Genomic DNA, 24593 nt, shown 5'->3' with positions numbered 1-24593 from the left:
TGGTTGATTTACAATCCTAAATTAAAGATATTAGATATGAAAGATAATAATTACACATTTGATAATTAAATGGTGTAGAACTCAAATGGTACCAGATGCTAGTGTGTCTCCCTTAATCCTCTTCCCGTCTCAACAATTTACCTTTTCTAAGATGTTCTACGTACCTACATACCAATGGATATTAAAAAGCAATGAAGGAAATACTTATTTTAGAAAATGAAACCACACGAGAGGGGAGGGTTAAAGAAGAAAAAAATACCCAAATCATAACAACTTAAAAATGTATATTGTTTCTGAGTTACCATTTCCAGCATTTCTTGCTTTTGATGCTTCATTTTTATCTTTAAGACTCCACACTGGGGAAACTTCCTTTCCTGTGTTTTTTCTGGGCTTTCCCATCATCAAACAAAACTCATATTTTAAGTAAAACGCTGTTAGAGTTAGTAAAATTTGAGGAGATCATCCAAGGTCTTTCCAATTCGAAGATTTTATCATTTTAACTTAAATTTTTCATTTTTAAAGTTTGAAATAATTATACATTTCAGAAGGTTGCAAAAATAGTACTGAGAGGTTTCATGAACACTTCATGAAACTCATGAAATTCTAGTTTCATTCCCCTAACATACATTTTATGTAACAACAGTACAGTAACAGGTCAGGAAATTGATACTCTTTTAAAGTGTATGTAGTTCTACGTTATTCTAGCTCATGTGTAGATTCATGTAACCACCATACCAGTCAGGATACAGAACTGTTCCATCAGCAAAACCAACTCCTTCTAGCCAGCCACAACTGAGAGCTGCACACATCACCCTTCTCCCACCACCCATATCCCTAACAACCAATAACAGGTCCTCCATCTGTATTAATTTTGTCATTTTTTGAGAATGTTGTATTAACGGAATCATACAATATGGACTTTTTGGGACTGGCTTTTTACAGTGAATATAATGCCCATGAGATCCACCCAGGTTGTATGTTATCAATAGTTCATGCCTTTTTGTTGCTGAGTAGTACTCCATGATATAGATACATCAAAGATGGTTCGACCACTCACCTATGGTAGGACATTTTGATTATTTCTAGTTTTTGGCTATTAATGAATAAGGCTACTATGAACAAGAGTACACAGGTTTTTTGAGGATATAAGTTTTCAACTTTTCTGGGATAAATGCCCAAAAGTGCAATTGCTGGGTCACCTGGTAGCTGCATGTTTAGTATTGTAGGAAACTGCCAAAGTATTTTCCAGATTGACTGTACAACTTTACATTCCCATCTATAATGTATGAATGAACCAGTTTTCCTATATTCTTGCCAGTTTTGGTACTGATACTATTTTTTATTCTACTTGTTCTAATGATTATAAAATGATATCTCATGGTAGTTTTATTTGCATTTCCCTCATGGTTAATGATGATAAGCATCTTTTCATGTGTTTGTTATCTACTCTGAGGAAAGATACATGTCTTCTGCCAATTTTCAAATGGGATATTTGTTTATTTACTGTCAAGCTTTAGAGTTCTTTAAATATTCTACAGATTCCTTTTTGAGATACGTAGTTTCCAATCTATATCTTGTCACTTCATCTTATCATGGTCTTTCACAGAACAAATCCTGATGAAGTTCAATTTGTTGAATTACTATTCTTATGTGAATCATGTTTGTGGTGTCATGTCTAAGAACTTTTCACCAAGCTGTAAGTCCCAAGGATTTTCATTTTTTTTCCCTAAAAGTTTTATGTTTTTATGTTCACCTTTAAGTATATGACCCATTTTGAGTTAATTTTTACATAAAATATGAGACTTAAGTTGAGGTTCATATCTTGGTCTATGGATATCCAATTGCTCCCTACCACTTGTTAAAAATTGCTTTTGAGGGGCACCTGGGTGGCTCAGTGGGTTAAAGCCTCTGCCTTCGGCTCAGGTCATGATCCCAGAGTCCTGGGATCGAGTCCTGCATCGGGGTCTCTGCTCAGCAGGGAACCTGCTTCCCTCGCTCTCTCTGCCTGCCTCTCTGCCTACTTGTGACCTGTCTCTCTGTCAAATAAATAAATAAAATCTTAAAAAAAAAATTGCTTTTGAACCTTTGTAAAAAGTCAGTAGGCTGTAAACAAGCGATATCGATGTGTGGTTATCTCTGTAGTACTCTCTTAGTTAGATTTGGTTATCTGGGTAATTCTAGTTTCATAAAACTCACTGGGGAGTGTTCCCTTCTTTTATATATCCTGGAAGAGATAGTGTAGAATTGGTACTAATTCTCCTTAAAACATCTGGTAGATCTCTCTAGTAAAACCACCTGGTCCTAGAGATTACTTTTTGGGAAACTTTTATTTTTATTTTTTTTAAAGACTTATTTGAGAGAGAGAGAGAGCATGCATGTGTGTCACCTAGTTCGGGGAGAGGCAGAGGAGAGCATCTTCAAGCAGACTCTCCACTGAACACGGAGCCTCATGGGGAGCTCAATCCCACAACCCATGAGATCATCATGACATAAGCCAAAACCAAGAGTCAGATGCTTAACCAACTGACCCACCCAGGCATCCCTAACTTTGGGGAAACTTTTAAATTATGAATTTATGGTAGTTATATAGGGCTATTCAAATAATCTATTTCACATTGTGTGAGTTGTGGTAGTTTGTACTTTTGCAGTCAAATGCTCTACCACTGAGCTATGCCCCCTAGTTTGTACTTTTGGAGGAACTAGTCCAGTTTACCTAAATTTCACACTTACATGTTTAGGATTGTTTGTAGTATTCCTTTATAATCCTTATGATTATCTGTAGGGAATCTAGTGATATGCCTGCCCTGTTTTATTCCTGATACTGATCATTTGCGTCCTCTTTTTCCTCTATCAATTTTGCTAGAGGTCTGTCAATTTTCCAAATAGCTGACTTTTTGTTTTCATTGATTTTCCCTATTGTTTTTATTTTCAATTCCATTGGTCTCTGCTCTTATCTTTATTTCCCTTTCTGTCTAGCTTTGGGTTTATTTTGCTCTTCTACATTCTTGAGGTAGAAGTTTGATGACTGATTTGAGATTTTTTCATCTTTTTTAATGTGTGCCTTTAGTGTATAAATTTCCCTTAGGCACTATGTCACCTGCATCCCACAACTTTTGATATTTTATTTTCATTGTTCACATATTTTTTTTAAAGATGAAGAACCATAACTTATTTTATTATTGATACAGTTAACACACAATGTTATGTGTACAACACAGCAATTTGACAATTCTCAATGTACGTGTAGTCACCATATAACATTATTATAATATTCCTGGCTATATTCCCTATGCCATACATTTCATCTTCATGACTTATTTACTTTATAACTGGAAGTTTGTACCTCTTAATCCTCTTCACCTACTACATCACCCATATCCCAACAACCATCAGTTTGTTCTCTGTATTTAAGAGTTTGTTTTTTTGTTTTGTTTTCTAGTTTCCACATATAAATGAAATTATATAGTCTCTTTCTCTGTCTGCCTTATTTCACTAAGCATAAAACCCTCTTGGACCATCTATGTTGTTGCAAATGACGAGATTTCATTCTTTCTTATAAGCTATAACTCTTCGACATAACTTTATGAGGGGGCACCTGGGTGACTCAGTCTGCTTCTCTTCCTTTCCCTCAGCCCTTCCTCCTGCCTGTGCTTTCTCTCTCAAATAAACAAATAAATCTTAAAAACAAACAAACAAACAAACAAATAAACATCAACTTCATGAGATATAATTAACATTCCAACATATTCTTCCATTCCTGTTAAGACTTACTCTTTGATCTATGGATTATTTAGTTTCCATTATGTTTGCAGAATTGCCCAATATCTGTTAGTCATTATAGCTTGATTACATTTTGGTCAGAGAACACACTCTATGATTTTAATTTTTTTAATTTGTAGAAGTTTGTTCAGGATATGGTCTACGTTGGCATGTATTCCTTGAGTGTTTGAAAAGAATGTATATTTTGCTGTTGTTGGGTACAGGATTCTAGAACTGTTAAAAAGATCTTGTTGGCTGATGGTGTGGTTGAGTTTCCTATACATGGATTTTCTGTCTATAGAGTGATACTGGAGTCTCCAACATAATTGTGGATTTGTCTATCTTTTCAGTTTTATCAGCTTTTATTTCACATTTTTATAGCTCTGTTATTTGGTGGATACAAATTTATGAATGCTATGCCTTCTTAGTGGATTGATCTTAACTTAAATCTAGTATACCAGAATTTCATCTGTTTTTTAGAAATGAAATATCCAAAACTGAGGATTTGCAAAATGGATTTCTTACATACTTAGAGCTAAATAAACCGTGCTACATACACACTGACCAATGGTAAGCTGGTGAAATATTATACCTATTTGTATTACATGTGTATGTATGTATGTATGTATATATGTATTAAATGTATATGCATATCCAAAGCTACAAATGAAAAAAACAAAAAAACAAGCCACTGACAAATACTATTCCTTAAGAAAAGAGAAAATGAAGACAGCACAAAACCAGTAAAAGATTAAATCTAAAAAAAAAAAAAAGAAGAAGAAATCAATAAGGCTATAGAAAGTATATTTCTTTTTAGGGTACTCTCTATACACATAGTGGAAAGACATTACAAGGTGATCAAAAGGAAGACAATGTATTATATATTTGCAAACAAACATCTGATTCATGAAATGTTTCCCTACTAAAGACTTCTTACTAGGTGACCATGGAAAACATGAGTAATTCTAAAATCAATACATTTCCCATTTGATCACATAAAATTATGTTAATGTCAGTCCTTTTAAAAATAATTTAAAATTGTACTCTTTCCTCTTTTCTATTTGTCTCTTTCTGCTGTAGTTCCAGATCCCATTTGATTCTCTTGCTCCTTTCTCACTTTTCAAATGTTAAGAACCACTGAAATGAAATTTATGTACTAAAATTTTAACATGGTTCTAAAATAAAAGTATATACACAAAGGAAACTGAAGTATAACCTAATCTATATCCGTTGAACCTGCAACTCCTAAGTAAAGGCTTCATAAGAGTTCTTTGACTCTCTCCTATACATCAACGTATAAAGTTCAAATGCAATTTTCTTAGAAAACAAAACAATCTGAAAAAGGAAAAAACTCTCAAAAAGGAAAACTTCTGATTAGAAAACAAAAAGTACCTCTTCATCCAATTCTTTCATTATCTTGTCTAGCTTTATCTTTGAAGTTCTGTAAAAACAAAAGCAGTAAAGATTAGAAATATGATTTTTATTGCCCAGTGGTGGAACACCACATTCCTTACTTTTCCATTTAACTAAGATGTCTTAACATCTTTGGTGCTGTGGATTCCTTTGGCAGTCTAGGGAAGCCTGTGGCCTTTTCTCAAAATAATGTATTTTAAAATATAAAATAAAATACAGGATTTTTAAAAAACCAAAAATATATTAAAATTCAGTCTGAAGTTTAAAAAGACATGGGGGTGACTAGGTGGCTCAGTCAGTTAAGCATTCAACCTTTGATTTTGGTTCAGGTCATGATCTCAGGGTCGTGAGGTCAAGCCCTGTTTAAGACCACCTCCCTCCCCATACTCGCTGGCACGTGGGCGCCCTCTCTGTCTCTCCTTAAAATAAATAAATAAAATGTTATGTTTCAGTAGTATGTGTGCTTCTTTATTAATACATTAATTATTAATGTATTAATTACATTAATTAAACCACAAGATCTAGTGGTAGTTAACTTAGAAGTAGTGATGAGCGCAAATGATATTTAGGGATAACAACTATAATACATGAAAATATTTATGGTATCTATTAGTAATAAAAAATTCACAACTACTACTAATAAATGTAGACTATTGCTTTTGTTCATAGTAGAAAGAAATGCTGAATTTTCCTTATAAGTTATAGAAAACACTTTTTCTCATCCAAGTTTAAGAACCTTGAATTCTATCCATGTACCCTCTGGGGGAGGTCTACGGATTGCGGGTTAAGGATCCTTGAACTCCCTCACGCAGTACTTGCTAATAAACAAAAATTAGCTACTTAAACTTTATACAAGATTAAATAATGAAAGGCAACGTGGCATATATAACCGAGTACATGTACCACGGAACAACCCAGTCAAAAAGTTGAGATAAACTGAAAGTGTATTATCTCCACAATTTGTTTTCGTTGGCTCTGAACACAACCCTTGGCTTCAAATCTGCATGTACAATGTTTCACATGGATGCTTCATCAAATACCTCACTCAGCATGCCCAAAATGTTATTCCCTCTGCTCCACACCCTTACCCCATAATATCATTTTGTTTTTCTCTAGGTGTCCCTAAGAAAGGACATAACCTCGGAATCATCCTTGACTCATCTTCCTCTCTCATTTCCATTTAGTTGAATAAATGTCAAGTGCTGCCAACTAACCAGAGTTCTCCTTAAAAAGTAAATTTTATCAGTTTTTTACTTAGTTGAATGACTTTCACTATTTTTCCATCATCTTTAGGATAAATTCCAAATTTCTTAGCTTGTCAAAAACAAAGTCCTCTAAGATCTAGATTTTGTCAACCTTCCCACCCCCATCTTGGGCTTCCCCTTTTTCCCCAACATCTTCCCATCATTGCAGGCCACTTTGACTATTCCTACTTCTTTCTCAAATTGATACCCTACACTGCCACAATCACTAGTTTAGTTTTGGATAAAGAAATTTCTTAGTATATTTATTTCCACTCCCTCCCCTTATTTCCATATTTCATAATTGGGAATTCTTTCCAAATCCTGGGATCAGTTAATTATTTGCTTATATTGTAAGTGTTTTTTTCTGAAAAAAGTTTGTATTATATACTTATGTATTTAATCTATCCGGAATAGTTTGCAATGAGAATACTACTTGTTTTCTCTTTGGCCCAATCACAAAATTGCATGTTTCCCCAATTCCATTTATTGAATACTTATTAATCTCTGTGTTACCTCTGTATTTCATTTATTCAATACCATCCATAAAAAATATAAATAAAGTTATTGTTTGTAGTTAATAAGTAACTCAACATTTTGCTAGGTTATTTCAAATAATTTTGATTTTATATTTCATAAATATACAGATTCTTTTTAGATTTAATGAATTTTACATTTAATAACACTTACATTTTAGAAAGCACCTTATTTAATGTCAACTAATTTGCCCTTTCAGTCAGATAATTAAAATGGCAGAGAAAAGTAATAAATCAGGCACTAAGTGAATCAGCATTATAGTTTTTAAATCAAGACTGCCAGGAACAAATGCACTTTAAATATTATGAGGACAATATATCTGTAACTAATGCCAACTTAAATATTACTTTCCAATTCTAGCCAAGACATTCTTCATTGAATGTATATAAGCAGCAACTTTTATATCTCCACTTCATTTCCAATTACTTTTCAAGTGTTTTATAGAGGGCAAGTTTTAAAATAAGTATGTGCTATACAATTTTTAATATTAAAAACATAAAAAGTACTTTCTCACCTGCACTTCTGCTCCATTTCATCTTTTAATTGCATTTCATTATGCAGCTGTTCTTCCAGCTTATAAATTGTTTTTTGCAAATTTTCCTGCTTTAATTAAAAACAAAATGAAACAAAACTCATCCTACTAAGAATATTCATAGAGAACTTAAAAATAACAAATTTGTTACCATTCCTTCTTCCTTTCTATCTGAAATTAATATTAACTTAATAAGCATTTTTTCAACACCTAGAAATATGTCAGGCACTGTGGTAGGCATTAGTAATATAAAAAATTAAGATTTGGTCCCTGTGCTCAAGAGGCTAAGAATTAAACAGAGGGGCAAAAAGGAATAGGAAGGGAAAAGAACCTACAATAATCCAAAGACACACACACAAATATTACAATATAATGTGGCAATGACAGGGTTATATATAAGGTGTTCTGAAGGAGGGAAGGGGTCACATCTAATCCTGCCAGGAAAATGTAATGTTTGAGATCAGACCTACAAGATAACGATATTTACTAAGTGGAGAAGGCAGTAGAAAAAAAGGCATTTTAGACAGAATGAATGAGTCTAAAAGTAAAGAAGAGAATATGATATATTTTGTATACAGAAAGAAATCAAGTATTTAGGCAGAGCACAGAACATAATACAGAGAATGAGTCTCATAAAATCTGAAAAGGTGAGTGAGACTATGATTCTTGTAGGCAAAAATAGTAGTTAGGGACTTTAACCTTTAAGCATTTTAAAATGGGAAACAACATAGTATTGGCATTTTAGAAACATCACTTCAGTAACAATAAGGTGAAGAGAGTAGAGGGCAGACAAATTCTAATCAAAGTAACCAGTTAACAGGATTTTGAGATGGTTCAGGAAAGCGCATATAGGTTTGACATGAGGCAGAGGCTACAGGAATGAAGAGGAGGAAATGAATACCTGTGTCAGTCAGAACGTAGAATTTATAACCTAACAACTGATTAGAAATAAGAAAAGAGATGAAAAACTGCAGCATAGGGAATATAGTCAGTAACATTGTAATAAAAATGTATGGTGACAGTTGGTAACTACACTTAATTATAGTAAGCATTGTGTAATATATAGAATTGTCAAGTCACTATGTTGTATACCTGAACTACTGTATCATTGTATGTCAACTATACTTCAATAATAAAAAATTTTTAAAGATCAAAGTAGGATTATTTTTTAAAAAGTGTCGACATAAGAAAAAAAGAAAGGCGAAAGAAAGGCAGGCAGGCAGGAAGGAAAAAGAACGAAGAGAAGAGGAACAGAGTACCATACAAAAGATAGGCAACACAGTAAGAACTGCTGGGGAAGGGATAGAGAGAGAACTATTGAGTTTAGTTCTGGCCTAGACTGAGGTGCCTGAAAGAAGCACAAAAAGAGAAATCCAGTCAAAGAGAGAGAGGAGAGATACAGGTCTGGAGTTTAGAAGAGCAAGCTGCACATACATAAGATTACTTATAGAAAATGAGCAGAAAGCAAAGATCAGAATCACCTTGAGAAACATTTAACAACTAAAGGTGGGGCGGGGCGGGGGAGGGGAGGAGGTGAGGGAAGAGGAGCAAGGAAGAGAGCCTGCAAAAAGGACTGAAAATATAATCTAAAGCGGTGGGAAGGAAATACTGGGAACATCAAAGAGTTATGGAAGTTCCAAGGAGGAGGGATTATCAGTGCCATTTGCAGTAAAAAAGAAAATTTAAGACAGGAATGAAAATTATTCATTCTATTTGTCAACTGCAAAGCTGTTCATTAGCATCTCTGCTGGAAGGCTTTAAAGGAAGAGTTGAAAATTAAATTAGTTGACTTTTCTATTTATCTCCATGTTAACAGAAACAGTAGAGACACCAAAGTTTTCTACTTCCCCTGTGATCTTACCAGAGCAAAAGATAAAAGATAGCAGCAGCCAGTGACAGGAACTTCTGGCAATTACCACTGAACAAGATCAGCCCAAAGAAAACATGATTCCACTAAGTATTTTTTAAAGTTCTATGTACTACTAATCCTACAGATAAGTAATACAGTGAGAGCTGGGTTATAGCAGCTCCTTACCATCACCCTCCCTAGGTCAAAGGTTCTTTCAAGATTTCTGAGCTTGGGAAATAGCTCTGGTGAGATGAGAATTTAGAAGAGAGAGATGGTCAAAAGAGCTAACAAGTCCTCATACAGTCCATTCTCTTTTTTTCCACTCTCCCCTCACCTTGCATGGTCTCTTAACTAAAGAATAAATGTATAAAGGAGAAAGAATTACAGCGGCTTTTAAAAACTGATTGCTACCTCTTCCCCTCCCCCTAATACGTAGGCTACAGTACAAGAGTTTAAAAAATGCTCCAAGGGTGGCCAAATAATTATTTCTAATATTTCTTTAAGTAAGCTCTATGCCCAACATGGGGCTTGAACTCACAACCCCAAGATCGAGTCAAACTCTACCACCTGAGCCAGCCAAACACTACAATTAATGTCTAATATTTTTAAGAAGAGTCCTGGTCAACCCAAAAGGACTTTGTCTCAAATCTAAGATTTTTTTTTAATGTCTCATGAACATAAACTATACAGACAATAAAAAGGACTCCTGTCTCTAGTATTTACTTACAACAGTAATCTTCAGTGGACAAATCAGATGCTTGACTATACTACACATTTGCTCACTCTCCTTTCTAGCCATGAAATCTATCCTCTGCCCTACTTTTGCCTTGCAATCTACAGATTTCATTACCTGGATTCTATTGCCCTGTGACTTTAGGGTTCATTTGAACACATGAGAGACACCAGCAGCAAATCAGAAGGTGGGAGAAAGAAAATAATCATTCTCCCCACCCTTTGTCATATTGTGGTGCTGGCAGTGTTCTATATTCTATGTTCCTCTTTGCTGATGGTAGGCTTTTCTGAGCTGTGGTAACAATACTTGTCTCTCTCTGTCCCTTTAGACTGGGGACAATAACTTCCCCGTGCTGATAATCAATGGGTATTTTTGCATCCTTTATTCACTGCTCCCCTTGACCCTGCTCATAGCACAGTAAATAGCCCTTTCGCTAAACTCTCTTAGTAAACAAACAAAATGTGATATATTCATACACTAGAATATATTCAGTCTTAAAAAGGAATCATATTCTGATACATGTTACAACATGGAGAAATCCTGAGGATATTATGATTAAGTAAAATAAGCCAATCACCAAAAGTCAAAATTGTATGATTCCACTTAAATGAGGTACCTACTAGCATAGTCAAATTCATAGAGACAGAGAAAGTAGGATAGTGGTTACTCAGGGCTGCAGGGAGTAGAATAAAGAGTTTAATGTGCACAAAATTTTACTCTGGGATGAAGAAAAAGTTCTGGAGACAGATGGTGGTAGTTATATAACAATGTAAAGGTAATTAATGACAATGAATTGTACACTTAAAAACCATATTTTATGTTATGTATATTTTATCATATACACAAAACCTGCTTTAAGTTAAGGCTTCTGAATGTGTAATCTGTTTTGATGTCAAGACCCTTACTGATAAACTGATTTATCATAAATTCCTAATTCCAAAGATTAGAAAGACTTTCACTGTCAATATGTGTAGCAATTTATAGTTTACTAATTACCTCCACATAAAATATTCCACTTGATATTCAGGCAAGAAATCAAGTTGGAAGGAGAGAGTAAGTAAAAAGTGCTATCAAAATTTAAGTTCACTAACTACACATTCAGAAGCAATACATATTTACTTAAATATCATGTACACAAAATATATCATCCACAAAACAACTTTTTAAAAAATAATAAGAAAATACCTACCAAGCTTTTATCCACATTGGGGCTACTTCGGTTATCATTAGGATTTGCCGAAGATAAGTATCTGAGAGGAAAAGAGTTTTTAAAAGTAGAAACAACAAAAAACTCTTCGATATTCAATAACAACCAGTAATATATGCTATGTGCCTATTTTTTTGTGCAGTATTGTACTTGCTATGCTTTTTCAAAGTTGAGTACAAATTCATAATTCTTTACTTTGGAAAGTAAAAAAGTGATACGTATGTTAAATAAAATCCCCAGTTAGGTCAGAAGCAGCACTCCGTAATTATATACCTTACTATTCCTGCAGCAAAACATATGAATATTCATATCAAGTAGGATAAATTAAAAACCAAGAGTCTCCAGTTAGTTCAAATTAGGTTTTTGGCCATGAGAGCAGGTTATGGAAGCTTTTGCCACCAAACAAATCACTGAGATGTTTTCAGTTTTTAGAGCTATGTGGTTTTATTTGTTTTTATTTTTTTAAGTAGGCTCCATGCCCAGGACTTGGACTCACAACACTGACATCATGTCCTGAGCCGAAATCAAGAGTCAGGACACTTAAATGACTGAGCCAGCCAGGTCCCCCAGTTTTTAGGGATTTTTGGATTAGGGATTGGGGATAAGGAACTGCTGACTTGTAAAGACATGAACAGAACTTCTCTCCCTACCTCAATTATTCTTCAGCCAAGGATGATATTGGCTTTCTGGACAAAAAAGAGTTTTATCTTAAGTGGTTAACATAACCTAAAGTTCAGGTGATGTCCTGCTAATCTTTTGAGACTCTAAGGCTTACAGGGTTCTTCCTTTAAATTCACTAAAGTTAGAATTACATATAAGATAGTAGTGACCTTCAGAAGTCTTTATACATGAGATTATCAAACACATCTAAACAGGTCATATAAAAATTTTTTTCTAAGCTCTCAAATGTCATTAATAGGTAAGGTACTATGGCTGCCTCTGCTACTGCTTCTGCTACTGTCTCTAACACGCTACAACTACCACTATTAATACTTCTACCATCACCACCACTACAGTCACCACATTGGTTCATTAGGAGAAAACCCTCAAAAAGAAATCAAATAGCTACTATACACTTCTTAGTTGTTATAGGGCAGCTATTATCAGCTACATATTCATTATATATGAATTCAATGCATTTATTAATAGTAAAAAAAAAAAAAAGAAGAAAAGTTCCTTTAAGTACCATTAAACACATATAACAGTGCTCTAAAATAAAACAAAACAGGAAAATATGTCACTTTTTATGTTTTCTTTGGAAAATTACTTAGATCAACTAAAGAATCAAATAATGAGGAGGCAGTAATAGGCACTAGGTAGCAGGTTTGTAGAGAAATGGTCCCATGTAACAAATGACAAATTCTAGGTTTAGCAGTTCATTCCATTAACTACCAAGTGTCTCAGAAATTCAGTGTGGGATTCCACATCATATAATGTAAATAAAAACATATAGCAGAACCAGTGAAACCTGAATTAGATATGAAAACAGACCATTTGATCCCTAAGATCTTCTAAATTATAATATACTATATAAACTAAAGTTAATATTTGGCCTCTACAAAGTTAATAATATAACTTTGAGTACAGCACTGGAAATGTTAAGGACACTACTACTTGTACACATCCATTCATTCTTCTACTTTTTGTCTTATATTTTCTTTCAAAGTTATTCTATATATTATATTGCTGCTTTCATATAGAATCTGGTCATTTAGGTAACTTCTTATGAGAAGTTTTAGATTATTACAAATGTAGCTAAAAGTTTAACCTTTAAAGTATTAAAAATCATTCTTCATTTATGGAAGAATGGAAGATCTTTATTTCAGCAATAAAGATCTCTAACCCTTGGTAATTGGAAGTATGTTTGGCTTTCAGAAGCAAGAATTTCAGAAGTTTCCTATTTCATCCAGTAATTCATTACACTTATATATTATCATAAGGCTAATCAGTATTTTGCTGATTCTTAAAGATCAACCACACCTTCAACCATTCATGTAATAGGCAATTACTAAACAACGCTATGTTATTCAATAAGACAGTGGTACTGAAGAACAGAATCCAATGTCTACTTTTGAGAAACTTAGAAATTAGTTTGGGATATGCATCACACAGATACAAAGGAAAACCAGAGAACATAATCAAGTACATGACAATGTACTGTTACAAATAGTATATATAATGTTTATTTAACTCAAGATTACTTTTGTATAGATAAACCCAAATAAAGTCATTAACTGCTATGAACTACGGAAAATCCAAAAACATTGCGAGTTATTTATATCAACATTTCAAGTGCTTCAGAAATCAAGCCAGAAAAGAACTGATAAAAATAGGAAGGAAGGAAGGAAGGATGGATGGATGGATTTTTTTAATAAAAATTCACCCTGAAACTTGTCAGTGTTATTTCAATATAAAATAGCTACAATATTATATTCCTGGGTGCTGGTGGGTAAGGATTAAAATACTGGACTTTACTAAGAATCAAAAGTCAAGTACTACCCGTAATATTTGATGCAACAAAAAGTATTCAGTAATGTTTTATAGCTGGATTATAGGAGAAATTTCCTAAGGCAGGATTAAACTGCATTCCTGTTTTCTAAACTTGACTTGAATAGGCTCTTACAAAAAAGTTCTGACTAAAATGACAAAATGCTTCACTTTAAAATATTATCCATTTCCTTACTAGGATATGAGCATCTTAAGAGAAGGTACTAACCATATTTTATTCATCTTTCTCCCTGCACCTTGGTGCTTAATATATACCGGACAAAAAATAAGTTGGCAAACATGTTTGTTGAATGAATGAATGAATGAATGCTCATGAATGAGATAATGTCAAATGTTTAATTTATATCTCAAGTCCATTTGAAGACTAAAGCTACCATTAGCTCATACTATTAACAGCTAACATTAACTGAGTGCTAATGTTCTACTGTTTTGATTTAATTAAACCTTACAATAATGCTGTGAGACAAGGATTATTATCATCATCATCCCTATTTTTGAGGAAATGGAGGCATAAAAGGTTGAAGTTATTTGCCCAAGGTCACAAGGTCTCACATGTAAGACATGGTAAATTCATTTAGTGATTTTTGGTGAGGAATCACTTAATTTTTGCATTACTAAATATTATAGGCCGGGGCGCCTGGGTGGCTCAGTGGGTTAAAGCCTCTGCCTTTGGCTCAGGTCATGATCCCGGAGTCCCGGGATTGAGCCCCACATCGGGCTCTCTGCTCAGCGGAGAACCTGCTTCCTCCTCTCTCTCTCTGCCTGCCTCTTTGCCTACTTGTGATCTCTGTCTGTCAAATAAATAAATAAAATCTTAAAAAAAAAAAATTATAGGCCTTTGTAACATCAATATAGTAATGGTAACCCTGGAAAACTATTTGTTGTTCCAAAACATATTATAAAACCAGAGCTCTCTGGATGATGAGATTAACCAAAATATTAGTATTGATAGAATCTTTTAATTTATTAATTGCTGTAACTTGAACACATATATAGTGCATTATTCAGCAACAATTTCTGAAACACAGTATCTTGATCATGGATGAGTCTAAAAGAAATGAACTATGAAATAATACGATTATCATGCATCACTGAAAAATAGCCTATTACGATATCTCTTAATATACCATTAAATGTTCTTGAAGTGCTTTTTAGATATCCCTAAGAAAATAACAGACAACAAAATTATTACCTACCCCTAAAATCAATGCTTAGCATACTCACCTACGATTGCTATAATATGTAAATCCTACAAAAGGCAATTGATTGCCAACAAAAGCTTTAGGTATGGGGAATGTTTCTTCATCTCCTTTATCTTCTTCCAAGTCATCAAAATTACTTGTATCAATGTCACTACTTAAATCAGGTACAACTGGTGCTACAGCTAAAAATGGAAACAAAATTAGTAGTTCCTTCAAACTTAATAGGAAAATAAAGGAAAGCAAAGATTCCATACCAACTACTAAGTGTCTTACATATAAATTAAGTTGCAAACTACAAATTCCAAATGGGTTGAATCTTATTTTAGTTGATTATATTAGGATTATTAATCAACTGCTATTGATCATTATAATTCTATGAAACAATTACCTTCAAAATCACCTATAATTATTATCTGTATTTCAAGTTTAAGTTGAATATTACAAGTATTAGGGTTTTAGAATATATCAATATAAAATACGCAAAAGTGGTTAGGACTATAGAAAAGATTTTCAGAAACCACAGCATACTAAATTGTACTCAAAGATTCAAAGTTGATTGGTTTCAAATACAATATTTTGTTTGTTAATCTGCTGTATAGCAAATTAGAAATTAAGGTTATATCTTCACAGCCCTGGATAGACCAATTTGGTATTGAAATATATTTGTTCATCTAAAATCCAGATGGTTTGTATTCACTTCCCCAACTGATTATCTCTATAATATTAAGTCACAAGGAGCAATGTATTTTGAATTTTATTTTCAGGCTAGCCACCTTCCCTGAATTAAGTCATTAAGTGATGACTCAAAGAGGTATTTATGAAATGGCTATTAGGAAAAAAGGGCAGGTACAAAATGTGGACACAATTTTCAAGAGTTATAAACCTGATGGAAAGTAAGGCTCATATATACTTAATTAAATAAAACCATATATGGCAATGCTTCAGTCTTCATAATATGGGAGAAAATACCATTTGAAAGCAACACTACTACTATCTTAATTTGGAGCCTGAATATGCTACAGAGAGTCATCTGAAAGTACATTTTAGAATAAAATGTGTTTCGGTTAAAGATATAATAGAATTAAGAAAACATGGGTGGCACAGTTGGTTAAACATAGGCCTTCGGCTCAGGTCATGATCCCAGGGTCCTGGGATCGAGCCCCACACTGGGCTCCCTCCTCAGTGGGTAGTCTGATTCTCCATCTGCCTCCACCTGCCACTCCCCCTTGCTTGTGTTCTCTCTCTCTCTCTGCCAAAAGCATTATAGAAATATCAACAAAATGGTAAATAATTTAGATACAATCAAATCATAAGAAAAAGATGGAAGATGAGTAACAAAAAATAACTGACCTGGTTTCGTGGTATTAATCTCTTATATAAAGGAATAATTTTTCTGGGTTTTCCAGACAAGAAATAAGTACTGTTGTGGATCTCAGATATGGTGAATTATTTGATGAATTTGGGAATGAAACAACACATTTAACCCAAAGAAGCTATAATACTAACAATGAATAAGAAAAGATCTTTTGCACCATTCTCTTTTCTTAATGACCAGGAGAACGGCCTGACAGTTCTATTAGTCCTAAAAGTCCTATTAGTCCTAATTAGTCCTAATAGTACTAACTGCCTAATTTGTAAAATGGGCAGGGGGAGCTAGTTTTCACTCCTTGTGAAGTAAATAAATCAATTACAGTCTTGGCATAAATTCTACTTTAAAACAGTGGTTCTCAATTCTGAAACAATCTTGCTCCCCTTGGGGACATGTGGCAATGACTGAATACATTTTTGGCTGTCATAACTGGGGGAAGTGTGCTGCTGGCATCTAGTGGTTTGTAAAGATCAGGGATACTGCTATACACCCAAGAAAGTTCAGGACAGCCCACACAAAAAAGATTTATCTGGTCTAGGGTTTATGGTAAAAAGCCCTACTTTAAAATTATCATATAGGATTGATTTTAAAAGGAAACAGAGGAAGGTTGGTGAATTTTCTTTGCTGTTTCAGATGAATCCAGTCTTTTTATAGATTGTATACAATTTCAGAGTAGTTTTAAAATGAGACAAATTCTGTTTAAATTCTGAGATACAAGTTCTGGGAGAATCATAAAAGTAATACTTCATCTACATTTAAAGTATAACATTTAGGTTTTACAGAACACCCTATAATCATGCCAGCACTAATACATAAGAATAAGGATAAAGATAGCTTTACGGAATTATTATTGATATACAGAGTAATCTACTTATAAAAATTTACCTTTCCATAAATAACTGGTAATATAGGAATCATGTTCCATAAAAAAGAATCTAGCTGATGTAAAAAAAATATATATGGCAGAGTAGGAAGCTCTAAGAAGCCACCTTTTCACTGAAGTAGACATTATGCTGGCAAAAACTATCATAAGCAACTTTTTCAGAACTCTGAAATCTAAGAAAAAACTTACAAGAAGCAGGGGAATGTTTAATGAAGAAAGAAGCTACTAAATTTTGGCATTTCAGGAATTGTCATTGGCTGACCAGTGACGTAACAATGGAAAACAGTCTTCAGTGATCATACAAGACAAGGAATACAGACTTTGTAAAAATAGTTTGAAAAACTTATTAAACAAATGCATGACTGAAGTCCACAATAAGCAACAATAGCAAACCGGGGGAAGGAGAAATCTAATTTCCAGAGTTACATTATGCTGTTCAACATGTCTAGTTTTCAAAAAAAAAATTACAAAGCATGTAAAGAAACAGAAAAGGCATGGAGTATTCACAGAGAATAAAGAATGTCGGATAACATCACTGAGGAAACCCAATATTAGATTTATTACACAGACTTTAAACAGTTTTAAATATTCTCAAAGAGCTAAAGGAAACTGTGGACAAAGAACTAAAGGAAACCAGGAGTATGATATCTTAACAACTACAAAAGCACAACAGCTGAAACTACAAATACACTAGAATACACTAGAAGGGTTCAACAGCAAATCTGAGCAGGCAGAGGAACGAGGGAACTTAAATAAGACCACTAATATTATCAAGTGTAGAAAAAAAAGAAAACAGAATGATAAAGTGAACTCTTGGGATACCATAAAGCATACCAACAAACACATTATGAAATTCCCAAGAAAGGAGAGTAAGAGGCAGAAAGAATATTTAAAGAAATAATGGCTCCAGGGGTGCCTGGGTGGCTCAGTCATTAAGCATCTGCCTTTGGCTCAGACCATGATCCCGGGATCGAGTCCCACATTGGGCTCCCTGCTTGGGAGGAGGCCTGCTTCTCCCTCTCCCACTACCCCAGCTTGTGTTCCCTCTCTTGCTGTCTCTCTCTATGTCAATTAAATAAATAAAATCTTAAAAAAGAAAAGAAATAATGGTTCCAAACTAACCAATCTGATGAAACATGAATCTACACAACCAAGAAGCTCAATGAACTCCAAATAAGAAAAATTCAGATCCATATCATGACACATTATAAGAAACTTTGAAAAGACAAAGATAGAATCTTGAAAGCAAGAGAAAAGTGACTTGTCATACATATACAAGGAATCCTCGATTAGAATAAAAGCCCATTTCTTCTTCTTCTTTTTTTTTTTTTAAACAGGACCCCAACACAGGGCCTCAACTCACAGCCCTGAGATCAAGTCGGACACTTAACCGACTGAGCCACGCAGGCTCTCCTTAAAAGCCTATGTCTAAGCAGAAACTTGAAGGCCAGAAGGTAGTGGAACAACATATTTAAAGTGCTAAAACAACGGTTCAGCAAGAATTCTACATCTGGCAAAATTATTCTTTAAAAATGAAGGACAAATTAAAGAGATTACCCCAGGTAAGGGAAAGATCAGAGACTGTTGCTAGCAAACCTATCCTACAAGAATTGTTGAGTTTTTTAAGGTTGAAACGAAAAGACAGTAGACACTAACTCAAAGCTTTGTGAAGAAATAAAGGTAACCACACAGGTAAATGCAAGAACCAGCATTAAGTATTTTTCTTTATAAATCCACTTTTCCTCCTATTGGGCTTAAAAGAAATATGCATAAAACAATTATAAATTTATGTTAATGAGCATAGACTATATAAAGATGTAATCTGTGACAATAACAACACAAAGGGAGAAAAAGGATTTGTAGAGAAATGGGTTTTTTTCCCTTAAGATTTTATTTATTTGTCAGAGAGAAAGCAAGCACAAGCAGGAGGACTGGTAGGCAGAACAGGCAGAGGGAGAAGCAGGGTCCCCACTGAGCAAGGAGCTTGATGCAGAACTCAATCCCAGGACCCTGGGAGGACCTGAGCTGAAGGCAGATGCTTAACTGACTGAGCCACCCAGGCATACCTAGAAGCAGTTTTCTTATGCTTCTGACAGTAAATTGTATCAATTCAACCTACACTGTTATCAGTTGAGGATACTAAATGTAATCTCCAGGATAATCACCATAAGAAAAAGACTAAATAATATATAGAAAATGAATTGAAGAGGGAATCAAAACAGCACACTATGAAATAATCCAGTAGACAAAAAAGGTGTCAGTAATGCAGGGGCTGAGGAATAGAAAGAAAAAATACAGAAAACAGAACAATGGCAAAAGTCTTTACATATAGTATTCACTTTAAATTTAAAGGAATTAAAGTCACTAATTAAAAGGTAGAGACTGGATGAATGGATTAATAAAACTGATCCATTTACACACAGGATATGGAGACTCACTTTAGATTGAATGACATAAATACGTTAGAAGAATGAAAGAAAATATTCCATGGGAAAAAAAGCTGGGGTGCCTACACTAGTATCAGACAAAAAGACATTTAAGACCGTTAAAATAGTGAAAAACAGGGCATATTGATGATAGTAAAAAAAAAGGGTCAATTAATCAAAAGAGAAAACAATTATAAACATGTATGCATGAACAACATAGCTCCAAAATGTATGTAATAAAAAATGACATAAATGGAGAAACAGTTCTAAAATAATGCTTGGAGTCATCAGTAACCCACTTTCCATAAATGAACCGAACATTTAAACAAAATGTGAACAGGACGTGAACAATATCATAAACCAACAAGATATAACAGACATATAAAGCTCAATCCACCATCAACAGCAGAATACACATTGCACATGAGACATTCTCCAGGACAAACTATATGTTAGGCCAAAAACAACTTAATAAATTTAAAGAGACTGAAATCACACAAGTATCTTCACCAGGCCATGATGGAATAAAACAAGATATCAACAAGAGAAGGAAGACTGGAAGTTTCACAAATATCTGGAAAACAGCAAACTCTTTTGTTGTTTCAAGTTTTTATTAAATTCCACTTAACATATAGTGTAATATTAGTTGTAGAAGTAGAATTTAGTGATTCATCACTTACGTGTAACACCCAGTGCTCATCATAACAAGTGCCCATCACCCATTTAACCCACCTCTTCTCCAGTAAGCATCAGTTTGTTCTCTATAGTTAACAGTCTGTTTCTTGGTTTATCTCTTTTTTCTTCATTTGTTTGGTTTCTTAAATTCCACGAGTTAAATCATATGGTATTTGTCTTTCCCACTCTGACTCCACAATGACTCCACGTCATTGCAAATGGCACGATTTTGTTCTTTTTTATGGCTAATATTCCACTGCACGTACATATATACATGTATATATACACCTCACATCTTCTTTATCCATTCATCAGCTGATGGACATTGGGCTGTTTCCATAATTTGGATTGTTGATAATGCTGCTATCAACATCGGGATGCATGTGTCCCTTTGAATCAGTATTTTACTATCCTTTGGGTAAATACCTAGTGGTGCAATTGCTGGATCATAGGGTAGTTCTATTTTTAACTTTCTGTAGAACCTCCATACTGTTTTCCAGAGTGGCTGCCCCAGTATGCATTATTCCCACCAATAGTGTAAGAGGGTTTCCCTTTCTCCACACCCTCACCAACATCTGTTATTTCCTGTGTTGTTAATTTTTGCCATTCTGACAGGTGTCAAGTGATATCTTGTTGTAGTTTTGATTTGTATTTCCCTGATAATGGGTGATACTGAGCATCTTTTTACGTAGCTGTTAGCCACTGGATGTCTTCTTTGGATAAATGCCTATTTAGGTCTTCTGCCCATTTCTTAACTGGATTATTTATTTTTGGGGTGTTCAGTTTGATAAGTTCTTTATAGATTTTGGATACTAACATTTTATCAGATATGTCATTTGCAAACATCTCCCATTCTGAAAGCTGCCTTTTAGTTGACTGTTTCCTATGCTGTACAGAAGGTTCTTATCTTGATGAAAGTTCATTTTTGCTTTTATATCCCTTGCCTCTGGAGATGTATCTAGAAAGAAGTTGCTGCTGATGTCAAAGCGGTGAAAACAACATACTCTTTAAAAAAAAACCAATGAGTCAAAGAAGAAATCATAAGGGAGATTAGAGAAAATGCTTTGAGAACAAATGAAAATGAGAACCACACAAACTTATGGGATTCAGTGAAATCAGTACTCAGAAAAATTTTAGTTGTAAATGCCTACATGAAAAAAAAGGGAGAGAAAGATCTCACATCAATTACCCAGCTGACACACTAAGGAACCAGAAAAAGAAGAGTAAACTAAGCCCAGAGCTACAGTAAGGAAAGAGCAATACAGAATAGAGTGTGGATAAAATATAGAATATAAAATTAATAGTGAAAGTAACAAAGATCAACAAAATTGACAAATCTTTTACTAGACTAAGGTGGAAAAAAGAGAAGACAAATTAGAAATGAAAGTGGGGATATAACTACTGACTTTAACAATAAAAGGAAAAACTACAAGGGCTTCTGAGTGGCTCAGTCAGTTGAGTGTCTGACTCCTGATTTTGGGGGGGTCATGATAGCAGGGTTGTGGGAACAATCCTGCATCAGGCTTCACACTCAAGCAAGGGGAGAAGGGTCTGCTGGAGATTCTCTCTCTCTCTCTCTCTCTCCCTCTGCCTCTACCCCTGCTTGCGTTCTCTCTCTCTCTTAAAAAAAAAAAAAATCTTTAAAAGAAAAAAACTAAATAATTGTACATCAACATTAGATAACCTAGATTAAATGATAAGTTCCTAGAAACACATGAACTACCAAAACTTATTTGAAAAAGAGAATCTGAACAAACCTACAAGAGATTTAATAAATAACCAAAAATGTCCCAACAAAGAAAATAATTCCAAGACAAGATTGTTTCACAGCTGAATTCTACCAAACATATAGTTTGGGAGTTTAATGCCAATCCTTCTCTAACTCTTCCAAAAAATAGAAGGAACACAAATTCATTCCATGAGGCCAGAATTATTCTGACTCCAAAGCCAGATCAAGATAAGCACGCCCGCGCGCGCGCGCACACACACACACACACACACATACACACAGCCATTGTCATACTCACTAGTGAAAGACTGAAAGCTTTCCTGCTGTGATGCTGTGATCAAGAACAAGACAAGGACTCTGTCTCACAACTTCTATTCAACACAGTATTACAAATTCCAATCAGAGCAATTAGGCAAGTAAATGAAACAAAAGGCATCCTCATTGGAAACACAATCAATGCAATCATTACCAAAACCCCAATGTCCTTTATCACACACCTGGAAAAACCCACTTTAAAATTCATGCGGAAATCTCAAGTGATCCCAAATAGCCAAAACAATCCTGGAAAAGCAGAGAGCTTTTCCAAGTCCTGATTTCAAAGGCTACTACAAATCTGTTGCAATCAAAACAGTTATAGTACTGGCATGAAGACAGTTCAATGGTAGATCATAGAGAGACCAGAAATAAAGCCTCACAATACGTGGTCAAATGATTTGAGAAGGGTGCAAGACCACTTAATGAAAAAGGAGTTTTTTTTTAACAAATGATAGTGTAGGAAAACTGGATATCGACATGCAAAACAATGAAGATAGACTCTACCTAACAACATATACAAAAATTCACTCAATGGAAGGCAATGACTCACAATAACTAAAAGGTACAAGTATTCCAAGCGTCTGTCGATATGTGAATGGATTTTTTAAAAATGTGGTATACAGGGGCGCCTGGGTGGCTCAGTGAGTTAAAGCCTCTGCCTTCGGCTCAGGTCATGATCCCAGGGTCCTGGAATCGAGCCCCGCATCAGGCTCTCTGCTCTGTGGAGAGCCTGCTTTCTCCTCTCTCTCTGCCTGCCTCTCTGCCTACTTGTGATCTTTGTCTGTCAAATAAATACATAAAATCTTTAAAAAAAAAATGTGGTATACATGCACAGTAAAATACTATTCAGCCTTAAAACGGAACAAAATTCTGTTATGTCCTGTAACATGGATGAACCTTGAAGACAAGCTAAGTGAAATACGTCAACCACAAAAGATAAATATTGTAGGATTCCACTTATTTGAGGTAACCAGAATAAACTCATGGGCTCAGAAAGTAGAATAGTGGCTACTGGGGGCTGGGGTTAAAGGAGAATGGAGAATTACTGTTTAATGTGTGAAGAAATTTAGTTTGGGATGATAAGAAAGTTCCAGAGACGGACGGTAGTAATGGCTGCACAATAAGGTGAAGGTGCTTAATGCCACAAGCTATACTGTTAAAATGGTAAATTTTGTTATATATACTTTACCACAATAAAAAGATAATTTTTCTTAAAGTTTATGCTTTTAAAACATGACCCCAACGTAATACTGAGAAAGTCTAAACTCCTATGGCCTGAAACTTGCTAGACCCTAAATTCTTTATCTATGAAACCTACAATGATAATTTCTCCCATGAGAATGTACAACTCTAAAAGAGAGGACACTAGACTTAATCCACAGAACCTGGAATAGCATATATGTGCTTACAAACAACAAATTCTGTTTGTTTTTAAATAAATGCAAAATTTACTACATGAGCTGACACTTACTCTGTTACTATCTTGTGTCATTTCCCACCAGCTATAGGTGGATTAGGTAAAATATCTTATCTCAAATGATATCATGAATGGCAAAGTGTTTTGCAAATTACCATATTATTATATTTAACACAGTATTACTAATAATGTATCTGTTATATGTAATAAATGTTACCATATTATTTTCCCCTAAATTTAACTGCCAAGAATGTTGATTCCCTACATTTCTACTTTGTATAATACTGAATGGTATTACTTAAATGGCACATGGTATTCCAGAAGATCTAAGGCTTTTGGATTCACACAGATTTGAATTCTGACACTGTCATCTGCTAGCAGTGTGACCTGTAGCAGGTTATTTAGGTCTTTTCATTTCTTCTTTTTTCTTTCTTTAATCTCACTCCTGTCATTTCTTCAATTCTATTTTAAATGAGTAAGAAAGTAATTTTACAATCTTAATACTCTGTGCCACTAAATTAAGAGTGAATAAGATCAGGAAGCTCATGGAAATTCTGCCAAAAACCAATCTATTTTGTACCCTGCTCCCACACCACCACGGAACAGATGGTGAAGATTAATTGCCATTGTAGCTTATAGACATGTAAGTGGTAAAATACCAAAAGAACTATTATTTGGAAAAGTTAAGCAATTCTGCCAAAGAAAATTGGAGAGTCAAAATTAAAAAGAATTGCAAATGTTATATAATTTTTAAAAGCTTAGCAGGTCAGAGAGGTTAGTTCACAGCAAAAGTATTCT

The 24593-nt window shown here is 34.3% G+C and overlaps 1 protein-coding gene across 3 annotated transcripts in view; it reads right to left on the bottom strand.

The window, feature by feature from the left end:
- The window catches only part of ROCK1 (Rho associated coiled-coil containing protein kinase 1), a 148260-nt gene that overhangs the window by 53118 nt on the left and 70549 nt on the right, over window positions 1–24593 (bottom strand). For 2 of the 3 annotated variants that reach the window (XM_080821096.1, XM_080821097.1), the window contains exons 10-13: window positions 15004–15163; window positions 11254–11314; window positions 7465–7553; window positions 5152–5200 (exon numbers count right to left, since the gene is read on the bottom strand). In XM_080821096.1, coding sequence (XP_080677222.1) covers window positions 5152–5200; window positions 7465–7553; window positions 11254–11314; window positions 15004–15163 — 359 coding nt within the window. The remainder of the gene's footprint in view (window positions 1–5151; window positions 5201–7464; window positions 7554–11253; window positions 11315–15003; window positions 15164–24593) is intronic. The other variant, XM_080821098.1, reaches the window with a different exon arrangement.

The sequence above is a fragment of the Martes martes genome (assembly GCF_963455335.1).
Source record: "Martes martes genome assembly, chromosome: 13".
In the NCBI taxonomy this organism is placed as follows: domain Eukaryota; kingdom Metazoa; phylum Chordata; class Mammalia; order Carnivora; family Mustelidae; genus Martes; species Martes martes.
Note: the sequence above shows the minus strand (reverse complement) of the source record. Positions and strands in the feature narration are given on the sequence as shown.